General features: G+C 54.7%; 1 protein-coding gene across 4 annotated transcripts; it reads left to right on the forward strand.

Moving 5' to 3' along the window:
• Window positions 1-883: 883 nt before the first annotated feature.
• Window positions 884-23,394, forward strand: LOC136504976 (adenylyl-sulfate kinase 3-like). Of its 4 annotated transcripts, none has more exons than XM_066500045.1 (7): window positions 884-1,426; window positions 1,939-2,079; window positions 21,582-21,731; window positions 21,798-21,916; window positions 22,023-22,073; window positions 22,173-22,214; window positions 22,849-23,392. In XM_066500045.1, the coding sequence occupies exons 1-7, from the start codon at window positions 1,249-1,251 to the stop codon at window positions 22,945-22,947; spliced, it is 780 nt and encodes a 259-aa protein (XP_066356142.1). In that variant the 5' UTR covers window positions 884-1,248; the 3' UTR covers window positions 22,948-23,392. The 4 variants fall into 4 exon arrangements, with proteins under 4 accessions (XP_066356142.1, XP_066356147.1, XP_066356135.1 ...); XM_066500050.1 differs by having other exon boundaries at window positions 886-1,426; window positions 22,173-22,219; window positions 22,849-23,394; XM_066500038.1 differs by having other exon boundaries at window positions 886-1,426; window positions 21,989-22,073; window positions 22,849-23,390.
• The last annotated feature ends 1,542 nt before the right edge of the window (window positions 23,395-24,936 follow it).

Raw genomic sequence — 24,936 nt, forward strand, 5'->3', positions numbered from 1 at the left:
TTTTTGTCACTGCTCTTGATTCTATTTTGGGACTGGTTTCCTGTTTTCTGAACGATTAGTTCAGGGTGGTAATTAGACGGGTATCTTTAAGCAACGCGCGAGTGCGTTTTCATTTGCCAATTTGTAATTACTGGAGTATCGTGTTGCAAGATGCAGCAATCAGCAGATGTGTCAAAATGCTTGGGTTGGATCGTTGTTTACAGAATGTACGGAGTACGGTCGCCGTGCTGAGAGCTGGAACTGGATGTGGTCTCTTTGAGATTGAGCTCTGGACTGGACACGTCTGTGGCAGATTAGGATTAGTACATAGCCCCTCCGATTTTAAATATGATGTTCAAGATAGGTTAATTATTTTGAAATGAGTTAATTGGTATATTCAAGATCGGAGGGAGATACTCCAAAGGCTTTGGTGGTTTGTTATTTCTCTGTGGTCAACCTTAGAAAGCATTTTACCCTCTATCGATGATGAAGGTAGCAAGATTAGTCATGTGGCGAGAATACAGAGTGCGCGTGACAGGCTAGCAACCACCCGACTACGCACTTTATGCTCCAGTAGTCCGGTGCTTCATCGGCGTACGTCGAGAAGAGAGGTCACCCACTAACCCCGAATCTTCAGGAGGCGGAGGCGGAGGCGGCTGGCTTTTGCAATTGCAATGCTAGGTGTAGTATTGTGATTTGTGAACTACTGGGGTACGTCTACTACTGCCAGCCACAAGAATCCTGGGTCGCGCATCTCGGCTGTAGCTTTCACGTGTCTCTCGATTACATTATTTTATTTGTACCTGTCGGATGGATTATTGGTTGGGGATATGGATGGCAATGGCATGGCACACAAGAAGCAATTCAATTGCCATTTGCCTCGGGTGGCATGGCAGATGCAACACTGCAAGCCCCTCGGCCCACCTGCGTTATAGCCGCCCGCCCACGCATCGCGGTCGCGGCAGGGCCCTTACCGGCCGGCGGTGCGGTTGCCTCCATCCCTCTCCACAGTCTCCACCTCCACAGCCGCGCGGTCGCACCCCACCAGGCCACCTCGGCACCTCCACGCATTTTAAAACATTTTCATCAAATCAAAGGGTTACACGCAGCAACCACCGAACCCGGCGGCCTGCCCAGCCAGCAACACCCTCTTCGGTCCGACCCTGACGCCGGGAGCGGCCACCGCGCCGTCGGCCCCGTAAATCCATAGCGCGCGCGTCCCGTCCTCCCCCACCCCCCACGATGCGCCGCTGCCGGCGCTCGTGATCCATGGCCTCACTCCCCGTTCCTCACACGCTCCCGCGGGCCTCGCCAGCGGTGGTGGGCGCCGCGAGCGGGAGGAGAGGGAGGGCCGCGGTGCGCGTGCGCACTGCCACCGCGGCATTGGGCGGTGGGTGCGGCGGCGGCGGAATGGAGCAGCGCCACGGGGAGGCACCACACGGCCCAGGTAATTCATCTGCTGGGGTCAATGCCATGGTGAAGCTACCATCAGGAATTTTCTAATTCTAGAGGGTAATGTGTCGGACGGGGCCGGGTGGCCGTACCTGTACGTGAGGTTATCCACTTGCTGCTATCCACTGACTTTTTTGAATTTCAAATATATTTTGAAAATTCAACACTCTTGGCCCCTAACATTCAAAAAATCAACTTCCTGCCTCCGCCCCTAAAAATAGGTACGACAAACAAAGAATCCACTTTGATTTATGTGTTACTTTAGGATCATGGATAATTTTCCTTACAAGAACTTTTATTTTTTCACAGTTTCCTGAAAAAAAGGGAATATCAGACTTTGTAATTCTGAAACTGTGAAGGAAACATTCATTAAGAATATGCGTCACGGTTATGTCCATATAAGTGATGCTATGCCATTTTATTTACTTTTTACTATTGTGCAAATGGATTTTATCAACATGAAGAATACAACTGCACTAACCATTTACTGATGTCTATCATCATCAGTGAAGGAGAAGCCTGTAATGTCAAACATTGGGAAATCAACTAATATTTTATGGCATAATTGCCCGATTGGACAATCTGATAGACAGAAGTTGCTGGGACAAAAAGGCTGTGTCGTGTGGATAACAGGACTCAGTGGTTCAGGTATGTATTCAGTGGATTGTTGCCTTGGTCTATTTGCTGGCTACAGCCTTTTTTTTTTTAATCCTTGGTCATGTACTCAGGTTCTATGAAGGATTTCCTATTCTTTTTATCAAACAAAAGCATCCAGATGCTATTGTTGCCACAAGTTTTCAGTTCAGTTTGGTAGGTTGCTTTATGCTAGATTGCAAGATTTGGCTTATGCTGAAATGTTGTGAGAGGAAAACACTGTTCTATGGCTGAAAAGTAGCTCAAGCGAACAGGCTGTTTATTTTTCTCAAACATGCAGGAGACATTTCATTAAGAAGATAAAAGGAAACAAAGGGGAACAAATCTCACCCCCCCCCCCCCCCCCCCCCCCTACCTACACACACTCACACTCACACTCACACGAGGACACACACACACCACACACGCTCACACGCAACAAGAAATTTAAAACAGCGATACAAGAGACCAAAACGACCCATCTAGAGCCTTAGAACCAAAACATATCAATGGCCTGCAGCAAATGCCTTAGGTAGCAACTCCTGAAGACCTTTTGTACATGCTGCACACCACAAAATGCAGCAGCAGCAACAACAACAACAACAAAGCCTTTAAGTCCCAAACAAGTTGGGGTAGGCTAGAGTTGAAACCCAGCAGAAGCAATCAAGGTTCAGGCACGTGAATAGCTGTCTTCCAAGCACTCCTATCTAAGGCTCAGTCTTTGGGTATATTCCATCCTTTCAAGTCTCCTTTTATTGCCGCATTCATCAGTAATAGTTTGCAGTTAGATAGAGATGCTTGGGCTAGTGCCACTAAAGACAGTCATTTCGGTGCTTCCAGATTTCCCAAGAGACAAGTATGATCAGGCTGTTGATCCCTTTTTGACAGCCTTTTGGTGCACCCTTCGGAGCTTGGCACCACCAGCTTGAGAACTTGATGATGGCTGAGGAGCAACCGAGGCCAGGCTGAGCTTCTGTAGGATTATATACCAAACCTGGCAGGTAAAGGTGCAGGAGACTAACAAATGTTGCACAGTTTCATTTTCTTGGTCACAAAGGGGGCAAGCAACAGGGTGTGGGAGACCTCTTTACCTCTTTTGGCAAGCTGATCTGCTGTCCAGCAGCGATTCTTTATAGCAAGCCAGATGAAGAATTTGCAGCAGGGGCTGGGGGGAACTCTTCCACGGCGCAAGCTGAATTGTGCGAAGGAAGAAAGCATCGTAAGCTGATTTACTAGTATAAGATCCAGATTTGGAGAGCTTCCAATGATGCTAATCAGTCACCTTTGGTTGTAATGGGAAGTCATCTACCAGGTCCTAGATCAGAAGTGTGGCAGAACCGCCGAAATAACACGCTTTCGGAGGTGCTCGCCTTCCACTAGACACTAAGCACTCCGAAAGTTAGCTACATCGGACAGTTCCGTCGAGCACACCCCACGGGAGAACTCGAATCAATCCACATTTTACCTCCAGAATCCAATAATGAGTACGAGCTTACAATACTTAATCCATTTCATGCAACAAGAGTTCTTGAAAATTATTTATTACAATACCAGGGTTCAGAGTGCGATAATTAAATAACGGAGTGAAAATAAACATCTAACAGAAGTGATACAAGGATCCGTCTATGCCCACCAGAAGAATCCTCAACACAAGGGCTACTCCTCAAGCTGCACCTGCAACCGGATAAAATAAACCCTGAGTACACAATGTACTCGCAAGACTTAACCGACTAGTGGGAATAGTTTTCTGACTCCAAGGAGTATGATAGGCAATATGGGTTTGTTGTTTTCTTTTTGTTTGCGTAAAGCGTTACTAGAAGTACGTCCTTGAGATTAAGTTTAATTAGCAGTCATGATTACTTCATTAGCTAACCATTCTAGGTAAGCACCTGTTCTACTTTCAAGTAAGAGTTGAGCAATCAGAACCAATTTACTATCTTTCATCTTTCAGTTCTTACTACGGTGCTAAACCATAGCCAAGTTGTACCGTCTCACGGAAACGGCGATTCGCGAACCAATATATCCCAGCTGGGTACCCCGAAACACACGCCCCGTTTGTACCACAGGCACAAACAAGACCAATCCATTTCACTCCTGTTGCGGGGTCCAGGTCCCCGTCCAAACTTGGACTCCAAGCCCCCACACTTAAGACCCGGTCTCAATATGGTGCTTAAACCTCTACCTTTCCTGCCTCCAACTAGTCAGTCCGGAAAGAGCCAGAACCCACGATAAGAGTGTAACGAGTCTTCCCACTCCTATAAGCAAGTATGTACTCAGGATAATAAGTCTGTGACCTAACTACCATCCACAACAACGGACGGTCCTCAATCGACACGGACAGGGAAAACAGTGTAACCAAGCTAAGCCTCGTGGCCGCGGGATACAACTCGTCACACCCACCATAACCCATACTATATCCCTGCCCGGTCTCCATTTGTCTCTCATCATTTTATCATGAGAGTAAATATAATAATCACCTATTGTGAGTAAAGACATGTTACTCACGCTGCCGAAAATCTAAGCATAGCAGCTACTCGAACCTATACTAGTAGGACTTATAGGTAGATATATCTATACATGTGGTTTTCATAAAATTCCTGTAACGTAAATGCACATAACATATATATACAGTGATTATAAAAAATAAGGTGTTATGCACTGGGGCTTGCCTTGGGCAGGTGCAGTGTCAGCCGAGTCAGTCGGTGGTGGCTCTGGGACCACCTCCTGCACGAGAATCTCCTCGTACTCCTCAATGATCTCCTCGAACTCGCGATTGCTTGTGGTCACTATCTCCACCAACTCGTTCTCTACGTGCATGCGATGATGATGCAATACTTAGCATTTAGGCAACAACAACTCTTAAAATAAGAATACGCATACTAAGCTACTAAGCTAGCTCTAATGACTAAGGTACTAAGCTAATTACCATCTTCATCAAGCAAAGTGATGGGTTCAACTAACAAACCCTTAGGTTGGCAAATTAAGGATATATCTTTATTTCTACTAGGGATTTAATGTATATTGAAACAAGGAGCATTTAACTACCCTAATGCTTAGTTTATTCTAAGGCTACAAAAATTGCAGCGAGCGCATAATAATACAATGAAGCTACTATAAAAATTTAAGGACTAACGCTATCACCAACTTACCACAAAAATTCCTACAATGATTAATTTTAATAATATGAAGCACTTTCAAACGATTTAATAGCTCCTGGTATCAACATGTATATATATGAACTAAATACACTAACAGATAGATCACAATTTTAGAAACTTAACAAAATTTGTTTCACAATTCTTGGATACCTATATGATTTTATATTAATTATCAAAGATCAGCTCAGAAATTAAATTAAAAAACTATTTACTAATCCCCTGGAAAAAGAAAACGGACTCTTCGCGCGGCCCACAACGCGTGGCCCGCGCTGCGCAGCGCGCGCAACGGCCTGCTGAAGCGGCCCACGCGACGCCGGCCCGCGCGCGAGACGGCCCGCGGCGGGGGAATCCTGCGCGCGCTGGCGTTTTTGCAAAATAGACCTCACACTACTCCCGAATTACAACTAAGTCCTAACGCTATTTCCCCTTCTCACAAGACTTCTGTCGGGTACCGTGAGAAGGGGTACCCTAAGCAAGACCCAAAAAACGACTGCTTAGACTTCGTAGAGATCGAAACCAGCTAAACACTGCTGGCCTCGGCCGATTCTCCGACTCGCCCGAGGCCCATCACCGCGGGCCTCGGCCGATTCTCCGACTCGCCCGAGGCTCCCTCACTACCGACCTCGAGCGATTCCCCGCCAAAGACCTCGGCCGGGCCACCGACCCTCCGTCTCGCGCAAGGCGGGCTCGGCAGCACTCCGCTGCCTCTTCCTCCTCCCGTCCCTCTGACAAAACGTCGTGTCGCATCAACTCAGCCAACTGCTGCCCCTGACGACAACCGCATGCTCGGCACAGTACAGCAGAATGGCCGATGGGACAGGAGGCAGGACTGGGCAGGGGTTACCCGTCACTATGCTAATAACCATGCACATGGTTGACACCCATGCCTCACTGTGCTGCCAACTCCTGCTCCGAGGACAACGCAGCGTGGGGAGCCGCGCCTGGGCTACTGTGGCCTCGGAATCAGTACCTAGGGCCAACAACTCCCCCGAGGCCTCGGCAGTTTGCTTCAGGGGCTCGACAGCCTGGGGACCCATGTCCGCCAACGCCCCCCGCGATGGCTTGGCCTCGGCATCTACAGAACCACGGCCCCCTACAACGTCATCACGCGATGACCTGCACGTCCCTTGGACTGGGCAGGGGTTACCCGTCACTGTGCCAACCACCATGCACATGGTTGACACCCATACCTCATTGTGCTGCCAACTCCTGCTCCGAGGACAACGCAGCGTGGGGAGCCACGTCTGGGCTACTGTGGCCTCGGAATCAGTGCCCAGGGCCAATAACTCCCCCAAGGCCTCGACAGTTTGCTTCACGGGCTCGGCAGCCTGAGGGTCCATGACCGCCGAGCCCCCACGATGGCTCGGCCTCGGCATCTGCAGAGCCGCTGCTCCCTATGACGTCATTACACGGTGACCAGCACGTCGCCCGCCATGTCCTGCATCAAGCTGTACTGGAGCCCCACGACGCACAAGATCGGGTATGACCGGCGTGTCACTTTTGCACGACAAGGACGGAGCCACTCCATCGACCATACCACAACAACAGTGGCCGGCTACAGGGCTCGGACACGACACCCCATTTGCAGAAGCGCTATGTAGCAACCTATGTACGTTCCCGGTCCTCCCTTAGAGTATAAAAGGGAGGGACCGGGGCCATTTCTAGGGGACGAGAAAGACGAACACACCGATAGAACCACGCACTCCTACGCTGCTTGGGAACAACGCCTCAAGCAGCCCGCACCACCCACGCCGAGACCTGGGGCTAGTCCCCTCTCTCACCTAGCTTGTAACCCCCTACTACGAGCACTCCGGTGCAAGGAATACAAGATCGATCTCTCGGACTGGACGTAGGGCCTCGATTGCCTGAACCAGTATAAACCTTGTGTCTCTTTGCACTACCATCCGGGATTAGGGGCACGCAGCACAGATTCACTCGTTGGTTGAGGGACCCCTGGTTCCAAAGCACCGACAGTTGGCGCGCCAGGTAGGGGGCGTCTGCGTGTCAGCTTCGTCATCCTAGCAAGTTCCGGATGGCAGACCCCGTACGACCATTGCGTCTCGGCACCGTAGTTTGGTTCGGGAGCCTAGAGTTCATGTCTCTAGGGCATGAGTACGACATGGTGCTCCTCACTCCTCGAGCCCCACCGTCCGACGATGAAGTCGCGCCCCGGCAGCCCAGGCGCAGGCGGCGCCAGGGCGGCCGCTCTCGCCACGCTCGCCAGGCGCGACGCGGGCAAGGCCACCCCGAAGCTACGCGAGCCCAGGGCGGCACGCCCCTCCCCGCCGATGCCCTACGACCAGCTGTTGGTACGGGGTCCCTGGCTGGGGACCTGTCTGGCCTGAGCATGGACGAAGGAAAATCGCCGGGGGCTCGCGGCGACGCCCAGTCGTCTAGCTCCGCTCCACCACTCCCTGAAGAGCCGACCCGGGCGGGGCAGAATATGGAGACGGCACCGTCCCCATACCCCTTTGGGTTGAGAAATGCCGCCGCCTCTTACGCCTACGCATACGCTGCCACTCACGAAGCACCCCTTCGGAACGCCACCAGCGCTTCACTCTCGACCTGAGCACCCGCTCCGACTCCTCGGACGAGGACGAAGCAGTGGCCCAGGGTGGATTTCTCCGAACTCCACAACCCTGGGGCCTTGCGCCAATTCTTGGCCGTAAGCGACTACTGCCTCGGCTACTCCGACTCTGACGATGAAGGGACTTACGATCCATCTCGTGAGTGCTTCCACGTCGGGCTCGGGATGCCAAGGGCGGGCGAAGAGGACGAAAGGACAGGCAACCATTCCCCGCCCCGGGCAGGGGCGGGCGACGCCACACCTCCGCGTCTCGAGGCCCCGGCAGCACGGAACGAGAATCCCTGTTCATGGGGGGCATCGACGCCCAGACCTGGAGCAGCTCCGCGAGCTTCGAGACAAGGTCGAACAAGACCGACTCCTTCTGCAACAGCTTCGGAACACTCTCGAGCAGGAGCAGCAAGGGCGCGGTGAGGGCGGAGGAGCCCGAGGGAGGGCCCGCGACGTCCATCACCGCATCAACAACGACGAGGAGGGAGCGCCACCCCCAATCTTTAATCGCGCTAGCCAGAATGTCGCAGCAGCTGCGATGCTGGTCCGATCAATGCCCGAGCCCTCCACCACCGAGGGGCGACGGGTCCGTGGGGAACTCCGCGATCTCCTCGAGACCGCAGCGGTGCAGCAGGCCGAAAGTTCCGCCTCCCGCCGGCGCGGAGGCACCTCGGAGCAACCCACAGCGCAACCTCGCCGGGGCCAGGATGCCTCGGTCCGTCCCGAGGACGCTCGCGCACCGACGGTCAACAGGGCCCCCTCGGTGCGCGACCGACTTAGGGACCAACGCGAGGCACTGCGACGACCCAAGTGGTCAGCGCGGCCATAGTAGTCGAGAGGCAGGAGAAGGGACACGCTCTACCCGTCCAACGACCTGTTTACTTCATCAGCGAAGTGCTCTCCGAGACTAAGACACGTTACCCTCACATCCAGAAGCTGGTTTACACCGTAGTCTTGGCTAGGCGCAAGCTGCGTCACTATTTTCGAATCCCACCCGGTGACTGTGGTGTCGTCTTTTCCTCTGGGAGAGATAATCCAAAACCGGGAGGCCTCGGGTAGAATAGCCAAGTGGGCTGTCGAACTCATGGGGGAAACCTTGTCTTTCGCGCCTCGGAAGGCAATCAAATCACAGGTCATGTCTGACTTTGTAGCCGAATGGACCGACACACAGCTGCCACCCGTTCAGATCCAATCAGAATGCTGGACCATGTACTTCGACGGGTCTCTGATGAAAACTGGGGCCGCCGCGGGCCTGCTCCTGATCTCGCCCCTCGGAGTACACATGCGCTACATGATCCGGCTTCACTTCGCCGCCTCCAACAATGTCGCCGAATACGAGGCCCTCGTCAACGGCCTGCAAATCGCCATCGAACTTGGAGTGCGACGTCTCGACGTACGGGGTGATTCGCAGCTCGTCGTCGATCAGGTGATGAAAGAGTCAAGCTGCCATTGACCCCAAAATGAAGGCGTACTGCGCGATAGTACGTCGTCTGGAGAACAAGTTCGACGGTCTCGAACTCAGCCACGTTGCACGAAAGTTCAACGAGGCCGCGGACGAACTAGCAAAGATGGCGTCGGCACGGACCCCGGTTCCCCCGAACGTCTTCGCCAGAGACCTCCACAAGCCATCCGTCGACTACGCCTCGACGGAAGAGGGCCCATCAGCCGAGCCCACCGCAGGGCCCGAGGCCCCCTCTGCCACCGAGACCTCGCCCGCCGGGCCCGAGGCCATGGCAATTGACGCAGAGCCTCCCGAGGCCGATCCAGGAACGGACTGGCGAGTCCCTTTCCTTGATCGCCTCGTTCGAGGAGAACTTCCTGCTGACAGAACCGAAGCCCGGCGGCTTGCGCGACGCGCCAAGACTTACGTCCTCTGCAATAGCGAGTTGTATAGGCGCAGCCCATCCGGTATTCTCCAACGATGCATCACCACCGAGGCTGGCCAATCCTTACTTTGGGACTTGCACGCGGGAGTCTGCGGGCACCACGCGGCGCCTCGGGCGCTCGTGGGTAACGCCTTCCGCCAAGGTTTCTATTGGCCAACGGCGGTGGCAGACGCCACGAGGCTAGTACGCTCCTGCGAGGGATGCCAGTACTACGCTCGACAGACGCACCTCCCGGCCCAAGCCCTCCAAACCATCCCCATCACATGGCCATTCGCTGTGTGGGGGCTGGACATGGTTGGGCCTCTGCAGAAGGCACCCGGGGGCTATACCCATCTGCTGGTAGCTATCGACAAATTCTCCAAATGGATCGAGGCTCGTCCGATCGCTCAGATCAAATCCGAGCAAGCGGTGCTGTTTTTTACGGATATCATCCACAGGTTCGGGGTTCCTAATACCATCATCACTGACAATGGGACACAATTCACCGGTCGCAAATTCCTAACTTTCTGCGACGACCACCACATCCGGGTGGCCTGGTCAGCCGTAGGGCACCCAAGGACGAATGGCCAAGTAGAGCGTGCCAACGGCATGATCCTACAAGGCCTTAAGCCAAGAATATTCAATCGGTTGAAGAAGTTTGGCAAGAAATGGCTCGCCGAACTCCCGTCAGTCATCTGGAGCCTAAGGAATACCCCGAGCCGAGCCACGGGGTTCACACCGTTCTTCCTGGTCTATGGAGCCGAGGCCATCCTCCCCACTGACCTAGAATACGGTTCCCCGAGGCTACAGGCGTACAACGAGCAAAGCAACCGCACTGCCCGCGAAGACGCCCTCGACCAACTGGAGGAAGCCCGAGACGTCGCGCTGCTACACTCAGCCAGGTACCAGCAAGCCCTACGACGCTACCAAGCCCGGCGCGTCCAGAGACGAGACCTGAAGGTGGGCGACCTGGTGCTGAGACGGAGGCAGAGCAACAAGGGCCGCCACAAGCTGACCCCACCCTGGGAAGGGCCGTACATCATCGCTCAAGTGCTGAAGCCCGGGACCTACAAGTTGGCCAACGAGAAGGGCGAAATCTTCACAAACGCTTGGAACATAGAACAGCTACGTCGTTTCTACCCTTAAATTTCCAAACGTTGTTTACATGGTTTCTCGAAATACAATAAAGAAGCGTTCTTAGTTGTTATAATCTTTCGTGGAACCCCCCCTGATAGACAAGTCGATTGTATAGAACCTAAGGACCGCACGATCGTCTCAAAAGCGAAAAGACTGGCCGAGCCGTGAGAACGACCCACGCCTCCGGGCTACGGCAGCTCCCTCACCACCTTTTCACCCAAAGGACAGCGTAGGCTCCGAGGAAGTTCTATGCAGAGAGCTTGTCTATCAATAGGGGCTCGACGTCACAATACCCCTATAAGGGGGACTCGGCTCTGCCTCTGCAAAGCCGAGCCCCCCTCGGGGGCTAAAGAGGGGAACCCCCTAAGTCTCGAACACCGTTTGTTAATGGTCTTTCAAAAAATTTCTACGCCAAACTCTCTCGCGCTCCGACGGGACCCTCACAAAAAACCCAAAGACCAAAAGTTTGTCTGGAGGCCAAAGGGCCGGTCGAGACGTGAGAACAGCCTACGCCTCTGGGCTACGGCAGCTCCCTCACCACCCTTCGCCGAAGGACGGCTTAGGTCCCGAGGGATTTCTTTGCGGGTTCCCAAGATCGAGACAGAGGGCACAGGCTCGGAAGTAGAACAGAAAACGATTAAAAAACGCACGTACGCAAATACTTTACAGGCCTCGACGGCCACGAAAGACGTCACGATATGACAACTAACCCAATCCGGTTACATGGCCCCTTTTTTTGGCCCAGATCAAAGCTCAAGGACCGGCGGCCGGCGCAGGGAGGGACCACCTCTTCTTCAAATAGACGGGCCAGCGCTGTGCCAGGTGCCTCGGCCGCCTCCAACAGCTTCGCGACCTCCGCATCCGCCTCGTCGTCATCTTCTGGCAACACGTAGCCGTCGCTGACAGCCTCGAGGTTGATGGCGTAGTGCGAGGAGACGACGGCCAGGGCACGCTTGACACCCGTGTGCAACGCCCCCCGGAGCCTCTCGTGGACGCGGCCGCTCAATGCAATCAGGCGGCTCCCAAGGGAGCTGGCTGATTGGACCTCCTCGACGTCCAGGGTCTCGCAGGCGGTACGAACGGCGCCGCACAGCGCCTCGTGCTCCCGGACCTCAACATCCAGCGCTGCTTGCGCTGCGACGGAGGCCTCAGCCGCCTGGGAAGCCTCTTTCTCCAGATCTACGTCGCAACGAAGGGGCAGGAGTCAAACGCGAACCGGAACAAATGGACAAGGAACACGGTCCAGCGGAACTTACCTTCGGCCTTGTTCTTCCAGGATAAGACCTCGACCCGAGAGGCCTCGGCCGCCTTGGTAGCCTCTGCCAGGGCGACTTTCGTCGCCTGATGCTCACTCTGCTCCGCACCCAGCTGCCCGGCCGTGGCCTTTGCAGAGGCCGTTGCTTCTTGGGCCCGAGACCTGAAGGAGTCTCTCTCCTCCTCCAGTTCCTTAATCTTCGCCACCAGAGGGGCAGCCTGGCCCTTAGCCGTGACCAGCTCGGCCTGAAGGTCAGCACAACGAAGGCGGAGGTCCTCCACTTCCGCACTCCTGCGCCGACAGAAGCCCCTGGGCATCGGCAAGCAGGCCCCTCTGCCGCCGGAGCTGGTCCCAGACACCCCTCTCCCTCCGTAGGAACACCGATTTCCCAAGGGACCGGGTCTCGAGCTCCTAAAAAGGTAAAAAACGCACGTCAAACACTGCGAGGACAACTCGGCACGAGACACGAAAGTACTTACCCGAGTGACACCAGGCAAGTCCCCTTCCATGACAGTCATCGCTGTCTGCAACGACCGCACTGCCAGTTGGCGGTACTCCTCGAGGGTATCCCAACGCCCCCCCCTCGGCGATGTCTTCAAGGGCGAACACAGGCTCCCCCTCGGGATCAGCCTGGTCCCGCCAGAAAACACGCGGGAAGTTCCACCCACGGGGCTCGGGCCGTAGCGGGGCAAGGGCTGAACTCCCCTCGGCAGGATCTGGGACTTGCTGCTCCGCGGCACTGGCCGCCTCGACGTCCGCCGCCTCCTTCCCTCGGGAAGAATCATCAGACGAGATTGTCTGAACCAGGGGCGGCGCCAAAGTTTGCTCCGCCTCCACCTCCATCGCCTCGGTCTCGACGGACCCGGGGGCTCTGGCCTCCGCCATCTCTACCTCGATGGCCCCGGAGTCCACCGCCCTGACCTCGGAGGTCTTGGGGGCCCCGGCCTCACTCTCAATGGCCTCGGCAGTGCTAGACGCCCCAGCCTCCGTCGCCCCAAGACCCACAACATCGCGAGGCGTGGGCTCCTCCTCCACTCGCTCCGCGGCCGCCTCGGCACCCTTTTCCTGGGCGGCCACCTCCTCCGAAACGGCCTCGCCCGACGCCGCGCCACGCTGCGCGTCAGCCTGCGCCTCCGCTGCCTGATGGGCGGAGGAGCTAACGTTCACCTTGAGCGCCTTACGGGGCGCCAAGGGAGGATCTTCCACCAGATGCGTCTGGCTGGAAACAAAGACACTCCCGAGGTCAGCATGCGATCAAGGGGCAAACAAGAAGTACTACGGACTCCACCAGAGAAGACGCTTACCGCGAACGGGGATGCAGCCGCTTCGACACCGCCTGCCTCCTCTGCAACGGTGGCGATGGTAGCGGCAGCGCGGCCTCGGTGTCCACCAAGTGCCAGCTGGCCTCCGTCGGACCCCGGCACCTCCTCGACCCTTCGCGGAGACAATGGGGTCGCCCCCACCGTCACCCGCTCCACCTCCACCGTCGAACCCGTCAGGCTGACGGCAGCGCTCCTCCGACACCCGCGCCTCGGGTGTGTCGGCCTCGGCCCCTGGGACGGACCGCCACTAGCCCCGGGACACCTCCTCCTCCTCCTAGGGGCGTCAGGCTCCTTGCCGGCGCCCCGGGTACCATCTCCCTGATGTCGGGGAGGTGTTCCAAACAGGCCGTCCCCACCTCGCGCCCGCCGCCGTCGCTCGAAGAATCCGACGCCGACGACGAAGGAGACGGCTCCAACGGGAGACCGTCGAGCTTCTGACGCCGGACGGCGGGCGTCCAGCTTTTCGCGCGCAAGGATCTTCTTCGTGCGCTTCGCCTCCTTGGCATCTTTCTTCCTCTTCTCCTCCTCGGCACGCGCCCTGTTCGCGGACCGCCGCCGGGCGTCCTCGGGTACGGGCGGCGGAGAGCCTCGCACATCTCTTATCCCCTGAGGGAACGACGAAGTAAGACAACAGACGAAAAGGCAAAAAGCAAGAAGGCCGCGAGAGCCTCGGCAACTTCCAACTTACCAGCGAGACATACCCCCGCGACGGGCGCATCGGGAACGGCATCAAATCCTCAATCTTCGGCTTCACGTCCACCGTTTCCCTCACCCGACGCAGGGTCTCTTCGTCGGTAAGGGCGAAGGCGGACATCTTGATACCGGCGATCGGATCGCTCGGCGTCATCTCGAACAGCCGCCGCCGCCGAGCCATCAGCGGCAACACCCTCCGGCGGTGAAAAGCCGCCACGACCACAGCCGCCGAAAGGCCATGGTCACGCAGCTTCCGCAAGGCCCTCAAAAGCGGTTCCAGCCTGGGCTGATCGGCCTGGATGACGCCGTACCCCCACTTCTCCGGTTGACTCTCCACGACCCGCCCGGTATAAGGGGGAAGTCCTCCGCCGTCGTTGCGGAGGTAGAACCAGCCGTCATACCAACGACGGTTGGACGATGACAGCTGGGCCGGGATGTAGAGGGACTGCCGGTCTTGCCGCACGTGAAGGGTGCAGCCGCCGGCCCTCTGCACCTTCCGAGCCCCCCTCGTTCCCCCCGGCTTGGTGGTGAACGTCGCTCGGAACAAGTGGAGCCACAACTCCTAGTGGGGAGCGATCCCCAAGTACCCCTCACAGACGGCGACGAAGATGGCCGCCTGCGCGATGGAGTTGGGGCTGAAATTGTGCAGCTCCACGCCATAATAGTGCGGGAGCGCCCGCATAAAGTTATCCGCCGGCGACCCAAAGCCTCGCTCGTGGAAGACCACGAAGCTCACCACGTAGCCGTCGCGCGGCCTCGGCTCCGACTCGTCCCCCAGGAGCAATCCACTCCGGCTCGTCGGGGTCGGTGATCGGGCGAAGAAGACCGGCCTCCACGAGCGACTGCAGCTTCTCCTCGGTGACGTCAGACCGCTCCCAGGGATCCGCCGCAAGGAGACGGGACCACCAGCCATTTGCGCGGCGAGGACGCTGCTACGGCGGTTAATCTCTCTCCCTCTCTCTTTCAGTCTCTCGCCCTCGCCCTTCTCCTCCCCGGCGCTCTATGCTCTCAGCAGCAGCACGGAGGCAGCAAAAGCGAATGCGGAAAGAGGTAAGAAGGGGAAGGGCGAGGTTCTTTGCGTATTTATGCAGGGACAAGACGAAACCGCCGGGCGACGAAATCGGGGAAGTTTCCCCCAAAAGATCCGGCGCGGTTATCCAGATCCGGTTTCACCGCCCACGCGCCCACTCCCTCCTCATTAAATCGTGCGTGCAGATATGTCCCGTCGGCTGACCCCACGTCGCGTCCAACCGTAGCAGGCAGCAGGCGCCGTTCCGCCTCCCCGAAAAAGTCGCCTCAAAAGACGCGCCTGCCGTTGTTAGCCGTAGGGAGAGAAATACCCCCCCCGATTCCTTTCAGGCAAAGGAACTGGGCACCGAGCCCGCTACGGTCCAGGGGTTCGAAGGCTGGGCCCTTAGGGGTTTCGACAGCCGCCCCAGGGCAACAGAGTCAGGGGCGACTACGGGCGAGCCTATGCGAGGCCAAGGCCCAAGCAAGCGAAACGCTTGGGACGCCCTGTGTCGTGTCCGAGACCGGTAGGGAGGTCTCCGAATGGGATCCCACCGTAGGGAGGCACCGAGCCACCGAGGCCCAGCGAACGGCCTCGGCACCCACTAGAGAAACCCTCCGGTACTCTTGGAGCGCGTCTCCGGACCGCTAGCCGACCCCCAGCGAACGGGGTACGGGCCTCCACTCGGACTTACCCGATAACAGCTCACCGGAAATGCCGTCGCTCGCGCCCACCGAGGGTAGCATGGCATCTTCCACCCCTCCTTCCGAGCGAAAAGGAAGCGCGAGGGTCGAATAAAAAGTCAGGAGAATCCCTGACGGCCCTCCTGCCCCGCGCAGAGGCTAAGGGACCCTTCCTGCAAAACATTGCCGAGGCCCAGCGACTTAGACTCGCACACGATGGGGCTCGGCAAAACAAACCCTCCTTCCGAGCGAAAAGGAAGCGCGAGGGTCGTTCAAAAAGTCAGGAGAATCCCTGACGGCCCTCTTGCTCCGCGCAGAGGCTAAGGGACCCTTCCTGCAAAACATTGCCGAGGCCCAGCGGCTTAAACTCGCACACGAGGGGGCTCGGCAAAACAAACCCTCCTTCCGAGCGAAAAGGAAGCGCGAGGGTCGTTCAAAAAGCCAGAAGAACTCCTGACGGTCCTCTCGCCCCGTGCAGAGGCTAGGGAGCTCCTTCTGCAAAAGACGCCGAGACCCCGCGACCTAGCCTCGCACCCGAGGGGGGCTCGGCAGACAGACCCTCACGCGCGAGGGGCGAACCAAAAGCCAGGGGGACCTCTGACCGCTCTCTCGCTCCGTGCGAGAGACTCGGGGGTTCCTCCTGCAACTTTGCCGAGACCCAGCGGCTCAAGCTCGCACACGAGTGGGCTCGGCAAACTAGCCCCCCCGTCCGAACGAAAAGGACGTGCGGGGGACGAACAAAAAAGTCGGGAGGACCCCTGACCGCCCCCTCGCTCCGTGCAGAGGCTCGGGGGCTCTTCCTACACCCTAGATAAAGACAAAGCGACCCAAGCCCGTTACGGTTCAGGGGTTCGAAGACTGGGCCCCCAGGGGTTTCGACAGCCGCCCCAGGATAAAGGAGTCAGGGACGACCACGGGCGAGCCCGTACAGGCGCGCCCCGGGTCGTGTCCGAGACCGGCAGGGAGGTCTCCGAATGGGATCCCACCGTAGGGAGGCACCGAGCCACCGAGGCCCAGCGAACGGCCTCGGCACCCACTAGAGAAACCCGCCGGTATTCTTGGAGCGCGTCTCCGGACCGCTAGCCGACCCCCAGCGAACGGGGTACGGGCCTCCAATCGGACTTACCCGATAACAGCTCACCGGAAATGCCATCGCTCGCGCCCACCGAGGGTAGCATGGCATCTTCCACCCCTGCTTCCGAGCGAAAAGGAAGCACGAGGGTCGTACAAAAAGCCGGGAGATCCCCTGATAGCCCTCTCGCTCCAGGCGGAGGACTAAGGGGCTCTTTCCGCAACATCGTCGAGGCCCCGCGATCCGAACTCGCACCCACGGGCCCGGCAAACACGATGGAAACGCTCCACTCGAAAGAGAAAAAAGCCCCTGAAGAAGAGAAATCACTCCTCCAGGGCCTCGGGGGCTACACCCGGTGGGTGCGCTCGCGCGCACCCACCGAAACCTCGAATGCAAAACACCATCCCGACAGGAACTATCAAGAGCCAATTCTCGTCAGAACCTCAGGGGGAGTGCCTCCACTCCCCCCAAGGCTCGGGGGCTACTGTCGGGTACCGTGAGAAGGGGTACCCTAAGCAAGACCCAAAAAACGACTGCTTAGACTTTGTAGAGATCGAAACCAGCTAAACACTGCTGGCCTCGGCCGATTCTCCGACTCGCCCGAGGCCCCGGGGGCCTCGGCCGATTCTCCGACTCGCCCGAGGCCCATCACCGCGGGCCTCGGCCGATTCTCCGACTCGCCCGAGGCTCCCTCACTACCGACCTCGAGCGATTCCCCGCCAAAGGCCTCGGCCGGGCCACCGACCCTCCGTCTCGCACAAGGCGGGCTCGGCAGCACTCCGCTGCCTCTTCCTCCTCCCGTCCCTTTGACAAAACGTCGTGTCGCATCAACTCAGCCAACTGCTGCCCCTGACGACAACCGCATGCTCGGCACAGTACAGCAGAATGGCCGATGGGACAGGAGGCAGGACTGGGCAGGGGTTACCCGTCACTGTGCTAACAACCATGCACATGGTTGACACCCATGCCTTACTGTGCTGCCAACTCCTGCTCCGGGGACAACGCAGCGTGGGGAGCCACGCCTGGGCTACTGTGGCCTCGGAATCAGTACCCAGGGCCAACAACTTCCCCGAGGCCTCGGCAGTTTGCTTCAGGGGCTCGACAGCCTGGGGACCCATGTCCGCCAACGCCCCCCGCGATGGCTTGGCCTCGGCATCTACAGAACCACGGCCCCCTACAACGTCATCACGCGATGACCTGCACGTCCCTTGGACTGGGCAGGGGTTACCCGTCACTGTGCCAACCACCATGCACATGGTTGACACCCATACCCCATTGTGCTGCCAACTCCTGCTCCGAGGACAACGCAGCGTGGGGAGCCACGTCTGGGCTACTGTGGCCTCGGAATCAGTGCCCAGGGCCAATAACTCCCCCAAGGCCTCGGCAGTTTGCTTCACGGGCTCGGCAGCCTGAGGGTCCATGACCGCCGAGCCCCCACGATGGCTCGGCCTCGGCATCTGCAGAGCCGCTGCTCCCTATGACGTCATTACACGGTGACCAGCACGTCGCCCGCCATGTCCTGCATCAAGCTGTACTGGAGCCCCACGACGCACAAGATCGGGTATGACCGGCGTGTCACTTTTGCACGACAAGGACGGAGCCACTCCATCGACCATACCACAACAACAGTGGCCGGCTACAGGGCTCGGACACGACACCCCATTTGCAGAAGCGCTATGTAGCAACCTATGTACGTTCCCGGTCCTCCCTTAGAGTATAAAAGGGAGGGACCGGGGCCATTTCTAGGGGAGGGGAAAGACGAACACACCGATAGAACCACGCACTCCTACGCTGCTTGGGAACAACGCCTCAAGCAGCCCGCACCACCCACGCCGAGACCTGGGGCTAGTCCCCTCTCTCACCTAGCTTGTAACCCCCTACTACGAGCACTCCGATGCAAGGAATACAAGATCGATCTCTCGGACTGGACGTAGGGCCTCGATTGCCTGAACCAGTATAAACCTTGTGTCTCTTTGCACTACCATCCGGGATTAGGGGCACGCAGCACAGATTCACTCGTTGGTTGAGGGACCCCTGGTTCCAAAGCACCGACAACTTCTCACTTAACCCCCCGACATTTCCCTAATTCACCCGCGCACACCCCCAGTGACTTAGCGCACGGCGGTGCGGCGCGCGGTGGCATAGCGCGGCTGCGCCGGCCTGTCAGTCGGGCCACTTTCAACTACGGTCCAACTGCCAACACCAAGCAGCAACGCAGGGCTGCGGAACGCGCTGGAGCGATCTGCAGCGACGCGCGGCCGTCCGCGGCGGCGGCACACCCGCTCCGGTGAGCTGGGGCTGCTACGGACCTAACTGACTCGCGCGTGAGCATCAGGAGGCTACCATGGACCAGGACGAAGTGACGGTTGGGGTGGAGGATGGCGGAGGAGGGGTGGCCACGTGCGACCGAGCCGTGCGGCGGCGCACCGTGGTGGCACGGTCGCATCAGCGGCGACGGGGAGGCGGTAGCGGTTCCGCTGACGTGCGCAAGGTGAAAAGGGAGGTGAGGCGAAGCTAGTGGTGCAGGTGAATTGGATCGGGCGGACGGTAGGGGGGCTGCCCTCGTCCGCGACCGGACGCGGCCTTATCGGCACGGCGGCGGGAAAAGCGTCAAATTGGAGCTTGGCAGTGCGTGCTTCATGGCTGGGTGGGGTTGGGCAGCTGGAGAACTTGATGGTGAAGCCGCAAACGTGCTGAATTGCTGGGGCGCGACAGGTGGGCTCTGCTCGGGCTTGCCTTGGCGGGATGCGACCGGCGTGATCGAGGAGACACGCGCGCAGATGTTACAGACAAGCGTGCGCGTCCACAACCGGCATGGCCCGCGCGGCCGCAGTGCATAAATGGCTTGGCGACGGCGAGCTCGACCACGTGCGCGCGGCATCTAACCGGGCCAGCGGTGGGGTAAGGGTACAGCAGACAGGCGCGGACGCGACGGTGATGCGACGGCAGCGGCTGCGTCGCGGCACGAGGCGGGTCGGCAGTGCGGCAGCGCCGCTCGGCCGTGCGAGCAACAGCAGCACAACACGGCTCCACGGTGACAGCAACCTCGCGCGGAAGCGCGCGTGCGCGCGCACGGCGAGCCAGTGAGGCGACGTCGCGCTCCTAGGACGTGGTGACCGCGCCAACCAACCCAAGAACGTGTCGCGCACGAAATTCAAAGCGCCTATAACAACTAAACGGTTACTCTTGAGCCTAAACCATCTTCACCATGCTCCAGAGAGCATATCAGGCTACCAACCCGAGCTAAAACACGATGCCACCTCCTAACTCGATTTCACAAAATAAATCGTCAAACATTGCATTGTCTTGCTGCTTATATATACTTAAATTCTTCTAAGTCCTTGAGCTGAATTTGATTTCAAGTTCCATTTTTAGGCTATTAGAAATGTTAGCTAGCAATGTTATTTTTCCACTGCAAGTATTTCATTGTCATCTATAAAAGTTTGTACTTCAAACTTTATTTTAGCATCACACACATGTTCTATAGTATTTTGTTCCATAAAAATTAGTTTAAAACCCTACTTGATAATTGCCTGAGTTTTGGAATAGCTTCTCGTTTAGCATTTTTATTGATCATTTTAGGTTGCAATACTTCATCTATTCATTCCATCACATACATTATCACGTAAACATAATGCTCATGATATGGTTTAGTAATTTGTTTAGGGCGTAACACCGAGGGTGTTACAAGAAGATACTCACGAAGCACAGGGACCGACAAAGCACCCTTTATATCAGAAACCCATCGACAACCAGCATTAGCATCCGCAACCATGTGTTGTTTAATAGCCCTCTTAGTAACTGTCTTGAGAAGGTTAGGATCTAATTCTTCTATGTTTTTTTCCACCCAACCATCCATCAGTCCAGAACATAGTATTTCGGCCATTTCCAACCACAGACTCCACAGCCACCTTGAAGAGGGCTCGACCATTATGTGGCACATGAATAGGCAAGCCGGCCCAAGGGCGAGAAGCAATTAGTCATTTAATTTGAGTGTTCAATCTCAACCAATATACTCATGCAGGCTTAGAGTTTTTCCCAATTATTTTAATGCAAGTCATGATATCTGGTTATGTTGAACTAAATCAAGCTTTAGATTTGAACTTCTATACAATCTAAACACTTCTTTTATAAGCTTACTTGAGTTCAATGCTGTATTAGTTTTATGTCTGCTCTATAGGCAGCTGAATGCTGCCATCTTGATGACTATGAATCACTCAGAATGTACTGTTGCCCTGTTGACAAATGAATTTTTCACGAGCTGGTTTGCTGCCTAGTTAACGTCTTCACAATAAGAACCAAATCTGGCATGCTTTGTGTATTGGCATCAATGCAGGAAATAGTCCTGCGCTCTGTACTGTGATGATGCTTCTACTAGATTCATTTTCAATTCGAATTTTCTTAATCTTTTAGTACTCCCTCTGCTACAAAGTGATTGTGGATAGTGTTGACATAATACCTGTTGACCGTGTTTGCAATGTTGTTCACACAGACCCTGGATTCTTTTCCCTCGCATGCTGTTCTAAGTTAGCTCCTGAGTGGCTGAGTGTTATTTCAGAATTTGCATTCTTTTGAGAATTTGCATGTTGGTCTAAGATAGCACTTCCTTGTCACTGTGTTTGGCTACCATGAACCAAAGCTTCTGATTTCTCCATTCTCTATCTATAGAACTATAGAAGTACAGGACTCATAAATATATTAGCATAAGGGAGCCATCACAATAACCTGCCATCTTTTTTGTATGCCAGGGAAAAGTACTCTTGCATGTGCACTGAGTCGTGAGTTGCATTATAGAGGCCACCTCACATATGTACTTGATGGTGACAACCTTAGACATGGCCTAACTCGAGATTTAAGCTTTAAGGCAGAAGACCGTGCAGAAAATATACGAAGAGTTGGTAAGTTCTGAAAAAAGAAGACGATTCACTAGAGATTCTTTCACTATAGCTAAATCTTTTGTGCAGGTGAAGTGGCAAAGCTTTTTGCCGATGCTGGTATCATATGCATTGCTAGCTTGATATCTCCATACAGGAGAGATCGTGATGCATGCCGTGCTCTACTTCCAGATTCTATCTTTATTGAAGTATGCTCACTTATGATTCTTTTAAGTTCTGTCAGTGTTAATAGCCTATGTAACTACATGCAAGCTCTGTAGGTATTTTTGGATTTGCCCCTAAAAATTTGTGAAGCTCGTGATCCTAAAGGTCTGTACAAGCTTGCACGCACAGGAAAGATTAAAGGTACAGTCAGCCTTTGAACCTTTTCTAGACATTTAAGTTTCCTCTATGGGACACCCCAGGTGAAAGAAGTGACTTCAATCATTTCCATTTGACAAACAGGTTTCACTGGAGTTGATGATCCATACGAACCGCCAGTTAATGGTGAGGTGAGCCTAAAGAGCATGCCTTGCTTCCTACATGATCACACCGTACAGTACAATTTCTAGAACTGTAACTCTGAAATAGAGTCCTCACTATTGATGTAGTGCTTCCGGACGTCATTATGCTGTGACTACTGATGTTTAGCACAAACAAGCACTTCCTTTCTACGCTCTTATTCCTTAACATTGAGAAATAGAGCTATAAGAATTTTTTTTATTGTTTCCATCACTATCTCTATGCTCCAGTGATCCTCATTCAGTGAAGAATTAACAGCATGTAACAAAGTTAAAATTAAGCAATAGCTTGTATTTTCCACTATGGACTACTTAAAGCTGATGCCTGATGACAATAACACTAATTCCTTGTTAGCTATGAGTTTAGTTCATGCAATTTGGGAATGCCATACATACGTCTGGATTCTGATTACCAGCTTTAGAAACAAAAGCAATATTTTCTTATATTTTAGATATGTTTTCCATATTAAGTTTGACTTGCTCATTTCATTTAATAAAAAAATAGCTATGGTCATCATTCAGCAGTCGACCATAACCCTTTGCCTCTATTGCCATATTTAAATGCAAATTTAACCATTTATTTTGAAAAGCTGGCTTGATCTTTGTGCGGTCTTATACAGATAGTAATTACGATGAAAGATGGGGAATGCCCTTCACCCAAAGCAATGGCCAAGCAAGTTCTATGCTACCTTGAAGAGAACGGATATTTGCAAGCTTAGCACATATTTGAGAAGATTGTTGTGATTCTTGTGTGTCCATTACTTGTGGACACAATATGATCTGTTGGTCATCAATAAAAGGCATCAACACGTAGCAAGTAACAGAGGCGTGGTTCGTTCAGAAACGGATACAGATTCATTCGTTTCATTGTTGATGATATTTGTTTCGTGTGTATTGTGCTTGCATAGCTGCGATTTATCTGCATCAGCAATTCAGGATGCATTCGGTTAACTCGCGTTGACCGTTTGTGTGAATTTGGGTAGTTGTTCTGTGCTTGCGAGTTGGGTTCACTGTTGGCAATGTATTTGTTACAAGTAAATACGAATAAATTGTGTAATTTGTATATCACTTGTTTCCTCTTGGAATAAAAACCGAGGAACATTGTAACGCCTCCCATTGAATTCAGACCTTTTTGGCTTGTGCTGCCTCTTTCATTGTTGCAGTTTCTGAGTCGGTAGGAACGGGTTTACAAACCCTTCCACAGAAAAGGCTGCCATTTTGTCTTACTATATGCTTTTTCTTTCTTTTTGCACACAGGAAGATATATTCTCAACTTCTCAGTGACTGATTTTTTTTTGGATTAGTACTTCTCAGTGACTGTTATATTCATATCTTCATCGATCTTGTTGGCCTTTTCCCCCCCTCCATGGGCACACAACCAGCCATCCAGATCATATCACGAGTCATGATCATCCAAAGATCCACACAACACAGCACTGATACTGGGAGGAGCCGCAAAGCAGCTGGAAATGAACGACTGACATGAGCTGCCCGTGCCAATACGGCCGACCAGCACCTGATCTCGGTTCTGACCGATGGAGCTTGGAAGCATCGACGCATTCCATTGGACAGAATTGCAACATTTTCCACAGGACTTAGGCAGCATGATTACGTGAAAAGCTGCAAATTGCATGTGCTGCTTTGGATAGACCGTTCCACTGGCCAGTGGGCTCCCCACTCACTCGCTACCGCCGACCGGCTGCTGCTTCCTGTCGGCTTCGAGTCTGAGACTGAGGTTCCAAGTCATGGCATACATACTCTGAAGCTGAACTTCCGGGCTCTGGGTTCTGACCACTTTTCTCCTAATAGATATAGGGTCTAGGAGGCGAAGAAAAGAAAAGGCGAGTCACAGAAAAACTTGGGTGGTGGGTGGATGGTGAGGTTAGGGCAGAATTCACATTCACATCACGGTCTTTTAGTAAGTCCGTGTGCAGCCGAAGTTACCTAACCATCATTCCATCAAGCATCAGCACAAGGAAACGACGGAGAGAATCGTCCGCGGTCCGGCCTTCTTCCTCCTCCGCCCTTTGAATCCTGTGTCAGACGGTAGTGAGGGCTGAGGCAGCATGTGCATGCATGTCCATGTACGGCGTAGGCGGCGGTGTATGCGTCTGTCACACTCTGTCTACAGTCTCCGGAGTACGGAGGACGGGAGAAGTTGCGGCGGTAAACAATGCGGGGAGCTCACCCAGGACAACTCCATCGGGCGACGAACCAAACTGTCCCAGGGCGATTTTGATTTGGGTGCTGTTTAGTTCCAAAAAGTTTTCTCAAAAAATGCTACAGTTATCACATCGAATCTTGCGATACGTGCATGGAGCATTAAATGTAGACGAAAAAAACTATTTGCACAGTTTGGTTGGAAATCGCGAGACGAACGTTTTGAGCCTAGTTAGACTATGATTGAATACTAATTGTTAAATAAAAACGAAAGTGCTATAGTAACCAAATTTCCAAACTTCGCCCAACTAAACAAACAAGGCCTTGGTCCAAGTCGCAGCAGGAAAAAAAAAAACAGAACGGACGAGTTAAATCAAATCGATTGACCACCTAGCCGAAGTGCCGAACCCCTTCTCTCATTTTTTTCTGCTCTCTTTTTTCGCTCGATCCGCACTAACCGGCGCTTAAATCAAATCAGGCACGCGCCGGAGCTGACCACCTCGCATGAATCAAAATAATCCAGTCGCTAATCACGCCAAGTGTTAGGT

The sequence above is a fragment of the Miscanthus floridulus genome, chromosome 1 (assembly GCF_019320115.1).
Source record: "Miscanthus floridulus cultivar M001 chromosome 1, ASM1932011v1, whole genome shotgun sequence".
In the NCBI taxonomy this organism is placed as follows: Eukaryota; Viridiplantae; Streptophyta; class Magnoliopsida; order Poales; family Poaceae; genus Miscanthus; species Miscanthus floridulus.

What these genes read in the sequence shown, in the direction of transcription:
- LOC136504976 (XM_066500030.1), top strand. Translation starts at nt 1,249, where the DNA reads ATGGCCTCACTCCCCGTTCCTCACACGCTCCCGCGGGCCTCGCCAGCG. An exon ending in AGAAAATATACGAAGAGTTG is followed by an intron (nt 21,732 to 21,797) that starts GTAAGTTCTGAA and finishes TCTTTTGTGCAG; the next exon opens with GTGAAGTGGCAAAGCTTTTT. An exon ending in CAGATTCTATCTTTATTGAA is followed by an intron (nt 21,917 to 21,988) that starts GTATGCTCACTT and finishes CAAGCTCTGTAG; the next exon opens with GTATTTTTGGATTTGCCCCT.